The 22198-nt window shown below is 39.5% G+C and overlaps 1 protein-coding gene across 9 annotated transcripts in view; it reads right to left on the reverse strand.

Annotated features, from left to right (window-relative positions):
* PRELID2 (PRELI domain containing 2) overlaps positions 1 to 22198 on the reverse strand; it is a 186781-nt gene that overhangs the window by 154524 nt on the left and 10059 nt on the right. For all 9 annotated transcript variants that reach the window (XR_003415018.2, XM_053222580.1, XM_027042455.2 and 6 more), the window contains 3 exons: positions 18510 to 18567; positions 16119 to 16192; positions 13575 to 13735 (listed from right to left, as the gene is read on the reverse strand). Coding sequence is in view for 8 of the 9 variants with exons in the window: in XM_053222580.1 (XP_053078555.1) it covers positions 13575 to 13735; positions 16119 to 16192; positions 18510 to 18567 (293 nt within the window). In the remaining variant the exon portion in view is untranslated. The remainder of the gene's footprint in view (positions 1 to 13574; positions 13736 to 16118; positions 16193 to 18509; positions 18568 to 22198) is intronic.

Genomic DNA, 22198 nt, shown 5'->3' on the forward strand with positions numbered 1-22198 from the left:
CAGTCCTCAAGGCAAGTGTAGGTGAGGGATTAATAAAAGTCTCTCTTACATCATATTCTAACCAGTATTTCTTTCTGCTACTTTTGGGAGATGGAAGTGTGCAGAAAAGCACTCTCATGGTTTGCCCACATATCAAAGAATAACAGGGCAGTAAAGCAGGGTCATGCCCTACCATCACTGAAATGAGAGTTTATCCTAGTATATTTTAAGACTGCCAGAGAAGGAAATGTTGCACTTTCCCTCAATAATTCATTGACAAAGCACATCAGACATTTTCTTCCTACTACACATAGCTAACCTAAATCCCTCATGCTAGATAAGCCTTCTTTAAAGCTCCTGTGCAAAACACAGCAGGTTATACAACAATATACAGATTAATTTCAGCTCTTTAAAAAGAAGAAGGAGAAGGAGAAGGAGAAAGAAAAAAAGATGGACGAATAGAAAGATGAATGGACAGAGCTGAAATATGAAAAGAATCTCTGGACATTAGAATCATGGGTGTTATCTCCTTATGTTCTTTTTACTAATTTTCTATAATATATATTACTTGGCAATCACCCAAATAGTAAGGACTTGAAAATCATTTATATATAAACAAAAAGTTATTCTTTTAAAGGCTCTGTGCTCCCAAGAACCATTCTCAGCAAAAGTACATGCTAACTTCTGACTTACCATTCACTTAAAATCTCATTAAGTCACCTCCTTGGCTTTCCCTTTCCAACACTATATAACCTCTGGTTTTTGTGCCTTTTGTTCTAAGATTTTCTACTGCCCCCAAACTTGTAGTGTTTGTTTCACTCAAGAGACATAAAGATGATTCAAGTTTTCCTACATCTATCTTTTATCTCTGTTAGGTCTAAAGAAAGGATTGAATCACATGATGTTATATATCCAGGGTCACTTTTACTCTTCAAAAACCATATAATAGAGTGTATTATGTATCAGACACTGTATTATCTTCTGAGGTTGTTACTTTTTTTAAATTTTTTAATGTTTATTTTATTTTTTGAGAGACAGAGTGTGAGCAGGGGAGGGGCAGAGAATGAGAGAGACACAGAATCCGAAGCAGGTTCCAGGCTTTGAGCTGTCATCACAGAGCCCAACACGGGGCTCAAACCCACAAACCATGAGATCAAGACCTGAGCCCAAGTTGGATGCTTAACCGACTAAGCCACCCAGGCGTCCCTGAGGTTGTTACTCTTAAAACATTTTATCTCTTTTATATGTGAGGAAATTGTGTAAAGAGAAGAAAAATAACTTGTTCAAGATCATGTAGCTTGGTTGCATGTAGATTCAGTATCCATTGCTTCAAAACCCCAGGCCTGCTCCTACATCCGTTAAAGACACCATCATCCTCCTAGTCTATGATATTAGAGGCCTCAGCGACATGGAAGTAAACTCCCTTTCTAATCAACCCAAGCATTTAATCAGTCACCAGACTGTACTTATTTTTCTTCTAACGTCTCTCAACAGTCCGTGTCATTCTCTCCCCTGCTACTGGGAATGCCAGGGGTTAGCATAGCAATTTTCTCTTTCCAGGACCACAACTGCCTCTCAGGGGGATCTCTGTCTCCAGCGTGGACTCTCTATAATCCACACTGCCCAAAGCCAGTTTCCTAAACACATGCTGATCTAGTCGCTGGCTGTTCACTAAGTCACAGACAATAAACCCTGCATGCTCAGTTGAGATTCATCCATATTATTGCATGTAGCTGTCGTTTGTTCATTTTCATGGCTGCATAGTGTTCCGCTGTTTGAAAATACTCGCAATTATTTGTCCTTTCTACTGAAGATGAACATTTTATAATGCATCCAGGTACATATGTACACAAGTGCCTCTAGACTACCTAAACAGCTGAATTTCTGGGTCTGTCTTTACTAGATGATGTCAATGGTTTTTCTAGATAGTTCTATTTGTACATTTTTTATTGCCTCAATGGCAACTTCAATGGCTAGCCCCTGGTGGAAGATCAATAGCGCATTAGGAACAAAAGCACGGACAGAAGGAAAGTGGGTGCACAAGAGAAGGAAGCAAAAAAAATGGGCCAATTTATAGTTCATCTCAATACTTTTGTCAGGGAAATTGAATCAAGTATCTCAAGATTTCTACCTGCTGACATCAGTAAGGGGCAGCCTTCACCTGGCTAAGAGATAAGACACCACAGTATCTAGAAAATTATGTTAAAAGAGGAGGCTCACTCACTCACGCTGTGCCTGTATCCAGGCCACATCTATTGCTTTGTCCATAGGCAGGCGTAAGTCAACACAGAAGACAATGGAATCATGACAGGGAAAGAACACCTCAAACTTAGGAACACCTTTGTGAAAGTGAATGGCGGTGTGTACAATCCGTCTCCTACTTTTAGGTCATTTAAAAATGTGTTTCCTTCTGGATTTGGGAAAATTAAAAAAAAAAAAAAAAGCTCAGAGGAAATATGGATAAATTAATTCCCAGAGCACGCAGCCACCAGCTCTGAATCCTCAAAATGGCAGTTTCCAGGAGAGCGAAAGCTCTTAATGAGATCCTATCCTTCAGTTATTGACCGGTTAGGTATGGCAAATCTTGCCTAATTGTTTTCATGATGGGAATTTAATTAAAGTGTCTTGGAGGGGGAAAAAAAGTTCCCAAAGATATTCCTGTTGTGATGACATCTCAGTTCTAATCATGGTGATTTTGGCATTCTCCTGTAACCACAGAGGGGTAGCCCAAAAGAAAGGCAGGGTGTGCAGGTCAGGTTGCCTGCTCTTGCCCCTGCTAAGCCCCTGGGTCTAGCAGTCACACAGAGAATACATGAAATCCACCAAGCCAGAACACGTAGTCTGTCCCACCCCATCTGACCAAGCCCATTTATGCCATAATGCTTCTGCAGAGAACCCATTCAATTTACAGAGATCTCAAGTGCTAAGCAGTTGTCAGCCTTCACATACACACACACACACACACACACACACACACACACACACAGAAAAAGACAACAGAGATTAAGGGTGGAGCTCCTGGAGTCAGATTACCTGGATTCACATCTCATCTCTAACCTGCCTAATAGGCAAGTCCCTGATGCTCTGTGATGTGCAGTCTCCTCAGTGAAATGGGATTAATGACACCTATGACACAGGTTGTTCCAAAGGTGAATAAGGTCTTATGTGTCAAGCACTCGAGGTGATATGGGTAACCATTCAATAAATGTTAGTTAATAATACTAACCCCACTACTATGACTACTCCTACTACTACTAATGCCATTTAATACTACCATCATTATTATTACCATTTACACAAAGACAAAAACAGTGTCTGAGAAGTTAAATGCTCACAGCACAAATTCCAGGTATGGTCAATCCCCAAACCTTCGTACCTCACTAACTTCTAGGTGACACTCAATCACCCTAAACCACTTGGAAATGAATCTCTCCCTCCCCATTCTGGCATCCAAAGCCCTTCAGGCTCCAGAGCCCTCTCTTCTCACCAACCTCCTCCCCACCCTGCTATCACACATCACACATACACTCTGCACACCAGCCATGTGAAACCAAACACCCCACTAGCCTCTCTAACCCCCATTCCTAGAGCCCCCCACCCCCCCGAGCTCCTCTAACGCCTCCTGGGAATGGGTTATTAGTAATAGCCCTCATTATTAACAGTGAGCTGAAGCAGGGAATACTATAATGCTAAGGAATAATCAAACGGTGGAATCTCAGGAGCCCGATAGCCTAGTGGAGGTACATATTTTAGGTCAGGGAGGCTCACTCTCTTAAAGCACAGTGTTTAAGAATTGATAACCAATTATAATAGGTAACACTTGTTAATAGCCTACTGTGGTAAAGCACTGTATTAAGTCCTTTATATACACACATTTCAGTTAATTCTCACAACAATCTTATGAGGTAATACAACCCCATATTACAGATAAAAAAAAACTGAGGTCCAAAGATGCAAAATTGTAAAGTCTCATAAAAATAAGTGACAGAACCAATATTTAAATCCACACGGTTAACCTCAGATCCCATATCCCCACAATCCTACTACCTAGAAAAATGTCTATTCAGTGCAACCTTACTGGCATCCTGAGTGGTGGGCAAAGTTTCAAAATCTGTAACAGTTTGTGAACCTGTCCAATCAGAGTCTTATCTTGGGATATCAGGCCTCCCAGTGCATCCCATTTGGTGCTGACTTCAAGGACACATCAGTCACACAATGCTCACCTCTCAGAAGGGCTCCCCACTTAGTTAAATGATCTGACGTCACTGGTTTTGAAGTTCTCAAACATTTAAAGCAAGGAACCCTGAATTTTCGTTTTGCACTGGGTCCTGCAAATTACGTAGCCATTCCTGATCCCAATTCCAAAGTAGGTCTATACAACACTGCCAACTGCCATGCCCTTGGGGAGTTTTCTGAGATGCTTAGAAATGCACGCTTCAGCTTAGCAATACCTAACCTAATAAATGCCTCAAACACATACAAACACTTAGGCTCATATATCTACTTCTAAAAGTATGTCCTAAGCAAATAATCTTAGTTGAGGGCTTAGAGCAGCCTATAAAGATATTCCTCACATCATTATTTATAAGAGCAAATAACGAGAAATAATGCAAATGCCCAACACAGACATTTAATGAAACACACTAGAATAATTTTATCCAACGAATACATCTAAACAACCATAGAAAGTCATTTTAAAATGACACATTTAATAAGGAAAGACAGTCCCAAATGTAATGTTAAATTAATGTAAAAGTCAGAATACTATGTACAATAGGATTCCATGTTTGCAAAAGTGATTTTTCTGCAGAATGAGTAAATAAACTGTAGCAACTACAGTATGCTACCCAACACTGGGAAAACAAGTACTGATACACCCGGATGAGGCTCCCAGACACAAGATTTAGCAAAAGAAAACTGATACAACAGAGTACGGAGTCCATTCCACATGAAGACCAACAACAGGCAGCATTAAGCTATAAGGATGGAGGTCAGAATACTGGCTCCCTTTGAAGCCGCCAACTACTAGAAAGCACACACCTGAAGAGGGCATGAACATAATCTGTTTTTTCTTACATGTATTTTGCAACTGCCCTACAATGAGCAGGAAATACGTGTAGAAAACAAACAGGAAAGATTATTTTAACGTATGATAATAAAGGACACCTGGAGAAAGACTCACCCAAACTAGACCTATATGAGGGGCCAGGTTCTCCTACCTTCAGACAAGAGTCTGTTGAGTCATCTTAGAGCAGAGGAATATTACCCCATAAATTACCCACTAAATTCCTCCCAATTCTCCAACCCTCTTGAGGTCAGGCACATAGAATGGAGCTGCCTCGACCTCCTGCACAGAAAAGGTCTCAAAATGTAGCTGCTTAAATGCAGACCAGAAAACTGAACTCAACCTGGCTTTTTTATTCTCTATCTCCTTGCCTAGCTACCACTATTATCCTTGATTGGAAAGACAACAACCAAGCTCCCAGGTGTCAGTTCTCAACCCCATGTAGGAGGCACACCCTGAGACCAGGCAGATGGGCATCAGATTCCTGGTGTGCTGTCTTAAGACCTTTAGGTTGTTCTGCGGGATATCCATGCATGTGATAAAATACTGTCATTTTTAATACTCAACCTATTTATTTACTACAGGTGTAAGTGCTGCAAGAAAGAAAATCTAATCAGCACCTCTAATCCAAAACAGGAAACAATGCAACACAATTTTGACACTAAACAGAGTCACTGAAGTCTCCCTTCTTCCTCCCTTCCTTCCACTAACAACACCTTCCTTGCATAAATTCAAGAAGGCCCTCAAGTGAATTTTGTTGAACTTTCCAAGAGGGTGTTTCTGGTAAAAAGTGTTTACCTGTTTGCTGAAGGGCCAGATTATCAACTGGTCATGCTATACAACACTGACAGGTTTCAGCAGTATGTTTGCAGGATACTGACTAGTTACCAGGGGCTCCCAAATCTAAGTGCACGACAGATTCACCTGAAGAACTTAAGAACCACTGATTTCCAAGAGACAGCCCCAGGCCTACACAACTAGAGCCAACACAATGAATCTACATGTTTAACCTTCCCCCTGAATCCTGCGCCGATACACAGCCCAAACCAAAGGGCAAGGAGGATGAGAATAAAAAGTCAAAAGGCACCGACTAAGGTATTTCAAAAGTTCTTACTCATAAATGGCATCGGATGCTCCCCTAGCCCAACATCCTTGTTTCCGATTCAATCACCATCTCTATTTCAATAAAACAGCTTATTCTGCTTTTCAAAGTTAGTACCTTTAAGGGGCCCCCTCCCTTTGAAAACAGCATTTACTCACCACTAGTTCCAACAACTTTCATTGTCTACTGCCTTATACCCTCCAAGTATAGAGCATTCCCCTGTCTTATTAAATCTTCACATTATGAGGGAGTTCAGGCCAGCTTTGTCCCTTTTCCCAGAGTCAAACTGTATATATAAGTGATCAAGCAGCAAAAATCAGAAGCAAGGTCTCCTATTAACAGTTCAAGATTTCCTCTACGTTGAATCCCTACCAAATCATATTGGACGTTCCCACTTTGCACTTGCCCCTCCTGACAATTCCATCCCTTTTCACTTCCGTCATCCCCATTTCAGCCCATAAGAAGCAAGACCTGCCATTCAGTGAACAAATAACACAGAGCACTGTCTGCAAGCAGCTGAACACTGACCTACAGTGTCCTCAGGATCCTAGTATACACAGGATGGGGAGGGTATCCTCAATATACACCAGGATAGGGAGGCAGAGAAGACTCCAACTATGTAAACACAAATATAAAAAGCACAAGAGTACCTTTTCCAGGGCAGTGTAACTGAGCCAAAAATCAGATTCCTGCCCAGATGTCATATTTACATAGAAAAGGCCCTGTTGCTCAGTTTCTGTAACTGGCAGTGCATTCTGGTAATTGTCCGATCACCCACTGGTGCCCTGGAAATTAAGGCCAATATGAGCATAGGGAGTCATGTTTTGGGATGAATACGGTGGTATTTATCCAGGCTATTTGATAACTATACCCTCAAGCCCTTTACTGTTAGGAATGGAGCTTAGAAATAATTCCTAAGTAAAGTTAACAAAGCCAGAATATTTTAATACTTCAGTGAAAGCAAGTTTGAAGGCCAACCAAAAAGGCTGGTGCCCAACACACAGAAATCACCAAACTGTCAAATCTGCTACTAGGAAAAAAAAAGCAAGGAAAAAATGGATACACACACACACACACACACACACACACACACAAAATGCCCAACAATCAGCCCCTCAAAACATGCAACTTACACTATTTGTGATTCACCAGATGAACACTCAAGACTTCAGATGTTCTAACGCAGAAATTGAAAATAAAAAGTACAAAATATTTTACATCCTATTAGAATGAAGAATATTCATGTGTGTAACTTCAATTATAATGAAAATTTTATGAACTAAAAACAGCTGCTCATCCCATTAATTTAATCTGGGTGTAAAGTCTGATTTGGGCATTTTTGTTCCTTTTACTACATTCCAGGAAGAACTTCTTTGATATTTCATAAATGTTTGTCGGATATATCCAATGTTATTAGCCCACGCTCTCCTAGACTGCCCATTTTAAATCTCAGAAGTAAGGTTTATAAGCATCAGTGAATAAGCAAAAGCTAGATGGGTAAAGATACGGGCCACTAACATACTCAACGCTGAGCATGAGAGAATGGTCTGGTTCATCTAAAGCAAAAACAAACCCAGCTTGGCAACATCATCAACAGTGAGTCTCCACTGATGATAAGAACTAACACCTTATTTCAAGATAACAGAAAAGTTATGACTTACCCCTGAACTCATACAGTTATGGTGAAAGAGCAAAGCCCAAGAAAATACTTTTACAAGGTAACTGTCTTTTTAGAATTGCTTGGATAAAGTAAATGTCAATCATTAAAGCCAAATCAAATGTGCATCCATTACATTCCCACATAGTACTGTAAAAATCAATTAGAAGGTAAAGAATCAGAAACTACTGAATAGATATGTTTTTGAAAATAGGACCAAACACAAAATAGTAAGAAATTAATGTTTATCTTCAAATGTAAGGTTTACACAAGAGGAAAGCATGCCTCTCCCAGTGAGGAGCTCACAGCCCCAGAGCTGGTGTGCTTGAAGAAATGTGAAATCACAATGTAGCTCTTGCCCAAGAAGGTGCCACAAACTGCAGAGACATCAGCGGGAAGCCAAACCTGGATCTATCTGAGGAAACATTGATCAAGGCTTCTTGATCTTAAAAAAAAAACTGCCCATATTTCATTTTCTGGGTACAGTGGCTAGCCATTGTTCTCTCATTCCGTGGCAAAGAATGGGAAAGAATGTAATAATGTGTCCTTCTTTCTTTGATGTCCCCCCCCCAAGACTACCCACTCATTTAGAATGTCTGCCTAAAATGTCTTGCTTAAATCCATGTCAAGAGCTAAGAAAACAAGTATCCTAGAGTCTAGATCACAACTATCATCACATCATCTCCTGCTCAGAAACCTTCATGTGGCTGCTGGTTACTGAATGGACAAGATCCCTCCTGCATAACCTGGGATCCAAAGCACTCTAAAGTTTGATGTAAATCAATCCTTTATAAACATCCATATTCCTACCTCCCCACTTTGCTTGAGGTGGGATCCATGATTCCTGGACTCACACCTTGGTGGCAACTTACTTTCATCGTGGGTAAGTTCTTTAACCTGAGCTTTAAAACACTGCAGGGGAAGGATCTAGCTTTGACCTTGACACAGTAGGTATCAATAAATATTGGCCTAGTGTCTCAAAAATGTAAAAGAGAGTGTTTGGGACAGGACAAGAACATAACAAAGCAAAGAAAGAAGAAAAAAGTATAATTGGTCAAGCTTTTTTATGTAGCAATCTGATAATATGTATCAAAATATAACATTTGGCCCAGAAATCCAATTTTGCTCTATCTACCTTAAAAGGTTATTGAGTAAGTACAGAAATAGGTAATTATAGGGACTTCATCACAGCATTATTTGTAACAACAAAAATATTGAGAAACAATCTAAATGCCAATGAGGGGGCTGGCTAGGTGGCTGAGTCAGTTAAGCATCAGACTCTTGATTTCAGCTCAGGTCATGATCTCATGGTTTGTGGGATCAAGCCCCACAGCAGGCTCTGCACCAAAAGCACAGAGACTGCTTGAGATTCTCTCTCTCTCCGTCTCTTTCAAAATAAATAACTTAAAAATAAATAAATAATAAATAAATAAATAAATAAATAAATAAATAAAATGCCAATTAGGAATGAACCAAAAAAATTATGTAAACAGACACTATTGTTAGGTATTGAAAACTTTTTTCCCCAAAACTGTTTAGTATTTTTAACAAGATGTATGTATCCCATTTTCTAGGATCAGAGCATTTAAAAATAATTTTTAAAAAAGACACAAAGGAAAGAAGTCCTGAAGAATGTTTTCCTTGGATTCTCGGAGCCAATTATCAGTTTATGGATCATTGATAAAGGTTCAGATCAGAGTAGCCAATAGTCTGGATATTTGAGAAAATAGAGGCTAAAACGAGACGGATGAAAGACTTTTGTTTTCTACATAAAATCAGACAATTCTGTCCTTTTACTACTCTCATGAACAAAAAAACAAAAAACAAAAAAAACTCCTCTATTCTCTGGCCACAGCTTTTATACTTAATCCCAAACATCTATGTTTATGTGAAGCTCTTGCCTTGGGGAAGGCTGAGGAAAACAAACTACGGGGTAGTTCCAGGCAAACCCACCCCAGATGCTAATAAGATGTGGCATTCACACTCATTCAGTGTGGGGCTGGAGGATTTTAGAATTATCACTCAAGGACCAAAATTATGAGGAACAGTAATGATTTGCACAAGTGATGGGGCTGCGGAACGGATTTGAGATTTGGGAGTTCTAGTTATTTGAACTTGAGAGTCTTACTATTTCCATTAAAATGACAAGTGAACAAAAACTTCAAATCATACAGAATAACAAAAAACAGTAAATTATCCTCTGAAATCAGAGCTCACAGCAATAATCACTATTAACACCTGGTGCATGTTATATTTTGCTTTTGTTTTTAAACCTATCTCAAAGAAATTATTTCTCACCCATTATATTGACAAAAAAATTTTAAAGGTACGTTAACTTTTGGCTATAGGGAAATGACCTCTCACCATAAACTTCACCCTTTTAAAGTATATAACTCATTGTCTTTGGTTTATTCAAAGTCATGCAACCCATCAACCATCAACACTAGTTCTGGAATATTCTCATCACCCCAAAAAGAAACTCCATACCCATTAGCAGTCACTGCCCACTCTTTTCCTCCTTGCCCATGGCAACCATTAATCTATTTTCCATCCTGTGGATTTACCAATTCTGCAAATTTCAAATAAAATGACTCCTACAATATGTAGCCTTTTGTAACTGGCTTCTTCCACTTAGCATAATGTTTTCAAGCTTCACCCAAGTTATAGCATGGGTCAGAATTTCTTTCATTTTTATGGCTGAATAATATTCCATGTATAAGTATACCACAATTGGTTATATATTCATCAAGTGATAGACATTTGGTTTCCACATTCTGCCTATTATGAATAATGGTGCTATAAACACTCCTGTATAAGTTTTTGTGTTTTCACAAAACATGTATGTTTTCAATATTGTACAGAATTGCTGGGTCAAGTGGTAACTCTGTTTCTTTTCTGAGGCACTGAAAAACTGGTTTCCATAACAGCTGTACCACTCACATCCCTATCAGTGCTGTGTAGGGTTCCGCTTTCTCCCCACCCTTTCCAACACTTGTTACCATGTGTCTTCTTTATTATAGCCATCCTAGCCATCAAGCCACACTTGAAGTGGTATCTCATTGTGATTGTGATTTGCACTTCTGGATGAATAACGATGTTGAGCATCTTTTGATGCACCTGTTGATCATCAACCTACGTTTCTGGAGGAGTATCTACTCAAACTTTTTGCCCATGTTTTAGTTAGACTTGTTTAAGATTCAAGTATAATTAACATACAGTGCTAGATTAGTTTCAGGTGTACAATATGATTCAACAATTCTATATGTTACTCAGTGCTCATCACAATAAGTATACACTCTCATGTATTATGGATATATATATTATCGGATATATGGTTTACAGGTATCTTCTCCCATTCTCTGGAGTGTCTTTTGACCTTCTTGACAGTCCTTTGAAGCACAAAAGTTTTTAATTTTGATGTCAATTTCACCTATTTTGCTTTTGTTGCTTGGACTGTGGGGTCACATCTAAGAAATCACTACCGGGGCACCTGGGTGGCTCAGTCAGTTAAGCGTCCGACTTCGGCTCAGGTCACGATCTCGCGGTATGTGAGTTCGAGCCCCGCGTCGGGCTCTGTGCTGACTGCTCAGAGCCTGGAGCCTATTTCAGATTCTGTGTCTTCCTCTCTCTCTGACCCTCCCCCATTCATGCTCTGTCTCTCTCTCTGTCTCAAAAATAAATAAAAGTTAAAAAAAAAATTAAAAAAAAAAATAAGAAATCACTACCTAATCCAAGATCATAAACATTTTTGCCTATGTTTTCTCCTAAAAGTTTTATAGTCTTAACTCTCATTTAGGTCTTTGATCCATTTTGAATTAACTTTGTATTTTTTGTGAGACAGAAATCCAACTTAATGCTTTCGTTTGTGGATATCCAGTTGTGACAGCACCAATTTTTGAGGAGAATATTCTTTCCTCATGGAATAGTCTTGGCATATAGCTTTGTAAAATCCTCCTTAAAGGTTCTATAGCTTGATGGTGGTCCTGGTTCCACAACTGTGTCAAAACTCTTTGAAATGTACATTTAGAACAATAAAATTATTGTATGTAAATAACACTCAATAAACCTAACAACTTTCACATATAGGACAAATAAGGGATCACATGCTTCACAAATACTATACTATCTGTAATAAAGACAAACTGGAAACCATCTGAACCTCCATCAAAAAAAATATTTAAACAGATATAGAACAATCACAGGATTGAATACCATGCAACAGTACAAAGGAATAAGCTAGGTTTTATATATATTAAATGGATCAAGTTCTGTTAAGCAAAAAAGATTAGTGTACAATGGCTGACACGGAATGAAAGCAACTATGTAAAAAAAGACATACAAAACCAGGCTATACAGGCTCTGTGAATATACATGTAGTACCTAATGGTATCTCTTAAAAGTCTGGAAGAATACTTAGCACACTGATAACACTCGCTGCCTTTGGAGAGAACAAACAGGTCCCAAGACTGAACAGGGTGATCAGAAAGGAGTTGACAAAAATGAAGTATTGGGACCTCATCAAAATAAAAAGCTTCTGCACAGTGAAGGAAACAATCAGCAAAACTAAAAGGCAATCGACAGAATGGGAGAAGATATTTGCAAATAACATATCAGATAAAGGGTTAGTATCCAAAATCTATAAAGAATTTATCAAACTCAACACCCAAAAAACAAATCATCTAGTGAAGAAATGGGCAAAAGACATGAATAGACACTTCTCCAAAGAAGACATCCAGATGGCCAAATGACATGTGAAAAAGTGCTCAACATCACTCATCATCTGGGAAATACAAATCAAAACCACAATGAGGTACCACCTGACACCTGTCAGAATGGCTAACATTAACAACTCAGGCAACAACAGATGTTGGCAAGGATGCGGAGAAAGAGAATCTCTTTTGCTCTGCTGGTGGGAATGCAAGCTGGTGCAACCACTCTAGAAAACAGTATGGAGGTTCCTCAAAAAGTTAAAAATAAAACTACCCCATGACCCAGCAACTGCACTACTAGACATTTATCCAAGGGATACAGTGTACTGTTTTGAAGAGACACATGCACCCCCATGTTTTTAACAACACTATCAACAACAGCCAAAGTATGGAAAGAGCCCAAATGTCCATCGATGGATGAATGGTTAAAGATGTGGTATATATATACAATGGAGTATTACTCAGCAATCAAAAAGAATGAAATCTTGCCATTTGCAACTATGTGGATGGAACTAAAGGGTATTATGCTAAGCAAAATTAGTCAGAGAAAGACAAATATCATATGGCTTTACTCCTATGAGGACTTTAAGATACAAAACAGATGAACATAAGGGAAGGGAAGCAAAAATAAAAACACAGACGGGGACAAAACATCAGAGACTTTTAAATATAGAGAACAAACAGAGGGTTACTGGAGGGGTTGTGGGAGGGGGGATGGGCTAATGGGTAAAGGGCTTAAGGAATATTCTCCTGGAATCATTGTTGCACCATGTGCTAACTAATTGGAAGTAAATTATAAAAAATAAATTATAGAGGGAAAAAAAAAAGGCAAGGAGTTGAACACTGCTATTTTCCCCCATAGAGAAATCTACTTATTAACTACTTGTGTGATTACAGATTAATAATGTGTAACTTATGTAGTTGTAAACAGAGGATGTAAGTATGCAATCAAAACTTTTTAATGTATGAGCTCATATGTGCATCCCTGCACCCAATACACACACATGCATGCGCGCGCGCACACACACACACACACACACACACACACACAGGGGGTCTTACCAGTTTGGATTTTCCACACTTTCCCGGAAGACAGACTCTTCCTTCATGGATGCATACTGTGTCCATGTAAGGCAGTGACTCCGTATATCCATGTTTCTTTCCTGAGGATTGAGCCACGATTCCTCTTCCAACTGGATACTAGGTACCTTTAAAATGCTCACCTAAAATTAGCCAACAGAGAGTGGGTAGCTTTCTCAAATGAGGAAGGCTACAGAAGGATGGAGTCCAGAGTTGCTTTTAGTCTTGGCTAATTAAGAGGACAAGTGATCCTGATATACAAATGATGGCTCACCAATGGCTGTGACTTCTTGATAATCAAACATACCATGACCTTACTAAATGCTGGTGAGGACATGCAAATGACCCAGGATTCATGTGAGCTGTATAGTCTCTGGCCTGATGTCCCTAACTGCTAAACGCTAAGCAAATTATCAGCCTCCTTCGTGTCTCCTCCAGGGCTGGTTATGGCCTTCTTAAATTGATGGACACTAATTGGGCCCACTTATGGGCTCACATGCAAGACAATATCAGATAAAATATTTTCTTCATTTTAAACTCTGTCCAATACCTTGAAATGTATGTTTTCTGAGGTGGAGGAGACATGGGAAACTACAAAGGCAGCACTGTACAAGTCAGAGGTGTCCTTAAATTATTTAAGAATTGAGATACAAGACAAAGTTGAATGTCTTTTTAAATAATAGATTCAAAGGGTGTATATAGGGCAAAGGCAGGGTATACACCCTGTAGAAAAAGCCAGTCATAATTTGTTGTATTCACTGCAACACATTTTAGCATCTGGAAAATAAAGTTCTTTTTCGCTGTCATATCAGCCTTCTTTCCTCCAAAGAATATGACAGAATCTTAATCCAGGATAAGGAAGTGATAGAAGCCATCACTCTTTCTAATACAGCAAACAAGCACAGCAATATCATCTGCAAGCTAACTGGCTTCTACATCACCAAAGCAATCACTTCTGGATAGAAATAATGATCTGAGACATTTTAAGAAGTGCACATCAAGATGTTCTCCTCTTGGAGCGCCTGGGTGGCTTGGTCGGTTAAGTGTCCGACAGGTCATGATCTCACGGTCCGTGAGTTCGAGCCCCGTGTCGGGCTCTGTGCTGACAGCTCAGAGCCTGGAGCCTGTTTCAGATTCTGTGTCTCCCTCTCTCTCTGCCCCTCCCCTGTTCATGCTCTGTCTCTCTCTGTGTCAAAAATAAATAAACATTAAAAAAAAAAAAAAGATGTTCTCCTCTTATTTCCTAATGATTCAAAAAGGACTCTTGTCAATAATCCCTCCATGATTCAAGCAATGTTATTAAAAATTCCCACTTACCTCTGCCAACAATCACCACAGTGCTTAAGGATTTCAAAGAGAGAAAACAACTTGCTATCATGAAGATTTCAACATCACCACCATTACTTTACAGAAATACACACAAAAAGACTTACAGAGAGCACTGAGAAGATTATAGTCCCTGAAATAACTGTATTCTCTGACAGTGACATAGAATCTGAAGCTTTTATCTTCCTTGCTGAAGATGAGACTAAATATTTACCATCTGTTTACTTCTGATCATTCTTATCTAAGAGTCTTATCTAACCACAGACAGATGAGAAAACATGGTCACTTCCTGCAAAATGTCCAAGACATCTTTAAAATAATTGTAGACCCTCTGGAAAGCAGTGTGGAGGTTCCTCAGAAAATTAAAAATAGACCTACTCTATGACCCAGCAATAGCACTGCTAGGAATTTACCCAAGGGATACAGGAGTGCTGATGCATAGGGACACTTGTACCCCAATGTTTATAACAGCACTCTCAACAATAGCCAAATTATGGAAAGAGCCTACATGTCCATCAACTGATGAATGGATAAAGAAATTGTGGTTTATATACACAATGGAGTACTACGTGGCAATGAGAAAGAATGAAATATGGCCCTTTGCAGCAACGTGGATGGAACTGGAGAGTGTGATGCTAAGTGAAATAAGCCATACAGAGAAAGAGCCCATATGTTTTCACTCTTATGTGGATCCTGAGAAACTTAACAGAAACCCATGGGGGAGGAGAAGAAAAAAAAAAGAGGTTAGAGTGGGAGAGAGCCAAAGCATAAGAGACTCTTAAAAACTGAGAACAAACTGAGGGTTGATGGAGGTGTGAGGGAGGGGAGGGTGGGTGATGGGTAGTGAGGAGGGCACCTGTTGGGATGAGCACTGGGTGTTGTATGGAAACCAATTTGACAATAAATTTCATATATTGAAAAAATATATAAAATAAAATAATTGTAGACCATCTCTATGTCCACTAAGAGCCCTCCACAAAAGAGAAGCAGAAACAGGAGGGGGGGAAAAAAACTATCTCCCGTGGCATCTGCCAAAACTGAGGTTAGATATGAGAGTGCTTTCTTCCTCTGAGGAGCTGTGAGGTCCAACTGGGAAAGTTTTAACATGCCTGGACATCAGAAAATGCCATCTCTTTCCAGGACTGTGTGAAAATCACCCAGTGTCACACCAAATCTGATTAAATTTTAAAATGAATTTACCTTCCTTAAAATTTCTGGAACCACATTCTGACAGACTGCAATCCTCTTTCTATAGATGATCCCTGTTGACACATCTAGAAACAGAAAATTTTTACACTCAAAAAATGTTTTAAGGATATGTACTCCTATCCTAATGTCAACAAAACTTTTCATTTTGATGTCAGTTTTCTCTATGTAGAAATCCTAGAGAAAAATGTTTAACTCAAAACTCGGTATCCCTGACCACTTTTCTGGGCCAAATAATTCCAAATACACTTATCTGTAATCAAGGAATAAAGGTGAGGCAGTTACTCACTCTGCATGCTCTAAAGTCAGAGAGAAAGAATCACAAACTGTTCATTGCTCTGGATTATCAATGTCAACATTCCAATGACAAGGGCCAATGAGACCTCTGCTCAAATCCAATACAGATGTTTTCACAAGAATGTGGAGAATCTGATTCTGCCACATTCTGCACCAAACATGTTTTCAAGCACAGATTTCTAGGTACACAATGTAAACCTACAATTAATTATATTAGCCAAAGTCTTCACTCATAAAGAAACAGATTCCCTGTGACTGGCACTACTCTGTTTTGGAACAGAGTTTCCAAAAATGTAAAAAGCACACAATAAATGTGAATTAAGAAAAGGGGAGTCCAAGTCATAGAAAAAAATAAACTCTGAAGTATTCTCTTTTGGCCTGTAAATTACTGCGACCCAGCCAAGCTCCTGTAGGGTTTCTCAAATCTTTGGCTATAGTAGCCCGGACAATGCAAACATCCAGACTGCCCAGAAGCCACTGACAGGGTGAGGAGTGGGTTTGTCTCCTGCCCACTGGCCTTCCTTCAGCCAGCTTATCCAATGTTTGCAGCACACCCACTTAAAATGGATTAGCCACTCCTGCAGGCAACGATGCTCCCGTCAATGGTAGAAATCATAATTAATGTTCCTATACCACTTTGGAATACACATATTGTTCTTTCATTTGATCTTCATAACAACCTAAAGCAGGATTAATATTATCTTCCCATTTAATAAGCGAAGAAACAGAGCCTCGAAGAAGTTAGGTCATGCAGGGAGTAACAAAATCAAGGCTTGGAACCAGATTTCTCTGATGCCCCATCACAAGTTTCTCTCACACTGAGTGCAGACACATGAAAAAAATGTTTTTTAAAATCTATTAATAGAGTATGGACACAAAGAAAATACCTTCACAAGCAAAAGACAGTTTTTGTGTTTACCAAGCACAGAGAAGACTTCAGAGTCACGTAACAAACAGTGGCATCTCACACATTTTCTCAGAAGGCTCAAGAGTGTGTCAGAAGTGGGCCTGGGTGTCTCCAAATGTTTACACACTGATTATGTGCCTCACCAAAACTTCCTATGTGGCCCAGTTCTCAAGTCCAGGCAATGACAGTGAAAAATTATTCCAGGGAAATACAAATGACAGAGAGCAGTGGAGACTCCTACACTCTAGTCTAGGGGTGAATAAACCTTTCCTGTAAAAGGCCAAATGGTAAATATTTTATGCTTTATGGTATGAACAGTCTTGTTGCAACAACTTAACTCTGCTCTTGTCGCCAAGAAGAAGCCATAGAAGATATGTAAACAAGTGGGCACGGCTGTATGTCAATAAAACTTTATTCACAAATTCAAGCAGGACAAGCATAGCTTGCCCACCCCTGCGCTGGTCAATATGGAATCATATTCTATAATATAATCACTTTAGAATCACATCTTACATACATGCTACTAATCACAAATGTTTTGTCGTATATACAATGACACATGAATATATTATAGGGATATAGTCATGTGACCTTGGGCAATTATTTAACCTCTCAGTACCTTGATTTCTTCATACATTAAAAGGCAGTAATAATAATACATATCCCAAACATTATTCTGCAGATTAAAGGAGTTAATAAGAGTGCATGGCACATATTCAGTGCTCAGAAATGTTGGCTGTTACTATTGTCATTAATTGAGTGACAAAAGCATATTAAACAAGACTTCTACTGCTGCTTTAAATGCTGGGTACTCTTCTCTGTCACCTCAAATACAGAAATACACCTGTTCTCATATCTGTTTAAAAGGTAATAGGCTGGGGCGCCTGGGTGGCTCACTCAGTTAAGCGTCCGACTCTTGATCTCCGCTCAGGTCATGATCTCAGAGTTTGTGAGTTCAAGCCCCACATCTGGATCTGCGCTGACAGTGTGGAGTCTGCGTAGGATTCCCTCTCTCTCCCTCTCTCTGCCCTTCTCCCGTTCACTCTCTCTGTCTCTCTCTCAAAATAAAAAATAAACTTAAAAAAGAAAAAAGAAAAATAGGCTACACACACACACACCTTGACAAACATCACTATTACTTAATGATCATCACTGAAGTGAGGTATATTCAGAGAACTTACCTCTTTTTTCCTCCACAGTTATTACAGAGATGACATTTTTATCCATGGGGTTGGGATACTAAATGAAAACACATAAAGAAGAATTACCATTCATCCTTCACCAAAATGAATTACCTCATAGTAACCACAGTTATTTGCAGGAACGGTAAATATTTTCCAAGCAACTCTAAGGCCAGTTTTCAATCAAGGCCCTTCGTTGTACTACTTGGGCCTAGATAAGTAAGAAGCTATCATGAATTGAACTTGTATAAATCCAAGGGAAACCTTTAGATCCAACACAGCCCTGGGCAGAGAAGGGAGGGTGAGGTTAATCTAATTAATAAGTATTACTATTAGTTTGGAACCAGCCTGGCCTAAATGAAGAGTGTCCTTGGTAGCAGGCACTGTGCTACATGCTTTACTCACTTACATGTTCTTGTTTATTTTTTTAAGTTTATTTATTTCGAGAGGGGGGTTGGTGGGGGATGGGTGCAGAGAGAGAGAGAGAGAGAGAGAGAGAGAGAGGGAAAGAGAGAATCCCCAGCAGGCTCCATGCTGTCAGCATGGAGCCTGCCATGGGGCTCGATCTCACAAACGATGAGATTGTGACCTGAGCCAAAATCAAGAGTTGGATGCTCAACTGACTGAGCCACCCAGGTGCCCCTACACAACCTTGTTTAAATCCCAAAACAGCTGCTCAGCTGTGGCTGGGTCATATGTTATCATTACTTCATCTGCCAGAAACAGAAACTGGATAAAGGTTAGAGTTTAGGGTCACCCAGCTAGTTAGTGGGAGAGGCGTGAAATTAAACCAGGCCTAAAACACAGTGAACCTTCCACTATGATTGGGTACCACTGCCTGGCAGCTGGTTTAGCATCAGAGGAAAATAATAAGAAGTAGTCTACTCCAGGTGCTCAATGATCATTTATCTATTAATTGCCCAGAAAGACAATTTGGATAAAAGAAGGCTGGCAAAAGCTATCATTTTTGTCACAGGCAGTTTACATACATTATTTCATTTTAATTCTCAAAACAATACCATGAGGTAAATACTGCTTTTTCCCTTTCACATGTGAAAAATAAGGCCCGGATAAACTAAGTAATCTGCTCAAAATCACCCAGCTAGTTAGCACTGAGATTATAATCTACCCACAGATATTTTCTATTGCCTTCTAAACCTGCCTACCTAACCTACCCTTGAATGACCTCAGAATTACTCAAATCCAACCCTTTCTATTGCTCAGGTGCAAAGAGAAAGACTTCAGGGGTGAAAGTGACTTCCCCATAAGACAAGGGGGCCCCTGGTCCAAGCCTGCAGAGCACTCCTTGGGCTCTTTGCCCAAAGACTTACACTGCTTCATCATGTGATCAAACCTGCATAGAAAATGACAGGAAGTCTTATCTAAGACATCAACAAGTGCCGAAGGGGAAGGAGAGCAGTGAAAAGGCTGAAGAGCAGGAAAAGGGGGGCCTTCTACTTGATGAACTTGAGCTTCAAGTCTCTGGAACCCCAGGAAGTGGTATATGTTACCCAGGGTGTGGGTCTCCCATATCTCACACAGGTACCTGCATGCACACGTGGGGGGGGGGGGGGAGGGGAGGGGGTTGGCTAACTGATTGATTTCACAGAAAAGGGTCCATTACCTATGTTATTAAAGATATCTGTGGCCCCAAAAGACACTGGATGAGAACAGAGACTCTATGAGAACAGGAATATGATCTATTTCAGTCACTCCTGTATCTCTACCACTAGCACAGTGTATGACATATAGTAGGCACTCAATAAATTTTTGCTGAATGAATGATTAGGAAGATGAACCTCGCTCCCTAGGGGGCCAATTTAGAAAATAAACCTTATTTTGTTTGGAGAATGATCTATGAAGGGAACAGATGATCAGCTCTCTCTGGTCAGCCCTCAGTAGCCTTGACACTTCATCATGCCCATCCTGGCAACTGCAATCTTGATGAGTAATCAAAAAAACTGAGTTTTAAGTATTCATTCATTCATTCTTGCTCAAGAAAAAAAATGCTCAAAATTATGGCCACTGCTTTCTTGAAGTTTAACTTTCAGATAGTGTCCATTAGGTAGGATCGAGTTTAGCTATTCTGTTCCTTGCAAGGGGCCTCACTTACAGAGCACCCCTCAAGCAAGGAAGGTATCTGAGCCTCACACAAATCCCTTGAATTGTGTGTTTGTGTGTGTGAATAGAAACTTTTGTGCCACGATAAAATGCAAGTCTGAAAGTATTTCCTTGACTAGTCCTAGTCTGTTCGTTTTGCATTCATCAATACACCCTGAATGAATATTACAAATACACTGTAAGTTGTAGGAAGATTACTAAATTATGGAGGAGATCTGAAATGTAACCACCAGAGGAGACTGATAAAAGCTTTCAAGTTCTAATTGCTTCACTAAATTATCAGTAAAATTCCCAAAGAATATGAACTCAGACACTTCACACTTTAACATAATTTTAAGATTTTCTTATTAAGCCAAAGAGCATTGACTGAAACAATAGTGAAAATTCTTCATTTAAGAGGTTTTGAGTACCTACCATGCCAGGCACTGTTCTAGGCACTGAGGATATAGTAATGAAATAAAATTGCAGCCTCTTACAGAGTTTACGTGTTATTTGGGGAAAAAAACAAGAAAAAAATAAACATATCAGGAGAAAATAAATCAAACTAAGGGATAATAAGGAGATGAGAATTTGTGGAAAGGTGTCATCATAAAATACTTAAGGGTCACTCAACAGACAATGCTTGTAAATGACAAGTAAAATGAAGGTTTTATTAGCCAAACACAAGAGATCCTGAATGGGAAAAGAAATGAGAGGTTTGTTTACAATAACTAAATACCATGACATGAAAGGCATATATTTTAACTTTTTTAAAATGAAAGATTTATTATGTTGAGGCTCCCCCTATCTGGCATTACTTGAAATGATCTGACGCCACCTTGTGGTAACTTGAATATTCATGATTTAATTCACGAACATTTTTCTGAACTCTGGTTCACAAGGGGTTGAGAGAGGGAACGCTCTCAAAGACGGTCATCAACAGGAATGCCAATTTGGGAAGGCAGGAAGCAGTGGACAGGTTTCTCTGGACATTTTTTCCAATGCGGTGTGACACTGGAACGGATCAAGCTAGGTCAGGATTAAGGCCATCAAAGACTTATTGAGTATGCACTGTTCTACTATGCCCATGCCTGTATTAGAGCCTGCCATATGTATTATCTCATTTAGTACTTCCCCAAGTGAATAAACCAATCAACAACTATTAAGATAAGGAGTCTCTGCATGAAAGGCATAATGGCAATGGCATAAACAGGGTCACACGGATTTTCCAATCCCCACTCCACGCTGGGGACTCTCATGGAAGCAAAGTGGTGTGAACACCCAGGTATCTGCCCAAAATGCGTGCCATCTCTGAACCTGGCTCAGTGGATCATAAGCTGCAGTCGCACAAAAATAATTACCACATGGGGGGCTGTGTACAGTCACCACATATGCCATATATTCTGGCTGACTTAAGGGATCTTTCAAGGTATACTTCACTTCATTTTGAACTTATTCGTGAGTTTACGTTCTTTACCAAATGTGTAAACTAACTCCTTTTCCTTTTCCTGAGATACAAATCTATTGCAAATACCACAGTCTAACAAGGGTAAAATGGAGACTCTTCTACATTGTCATATACCTTGCTT

This window comes from Acinonyx jubatus, chromosome A1 (assembly GCF_027475565.1).
Source record: "Acinonyx jubatus isolate Ajub_Pintada_27869175 chromosome A1, VMU_Ajub_asm_v1.0, whole genome shotgun sequence".
Lineage (NCBI taxonomy): Eukaryota > Metazoa > Chordata > Mammalia > Carnivora > Felidae > Acinonyx > Acinonyx jubatus.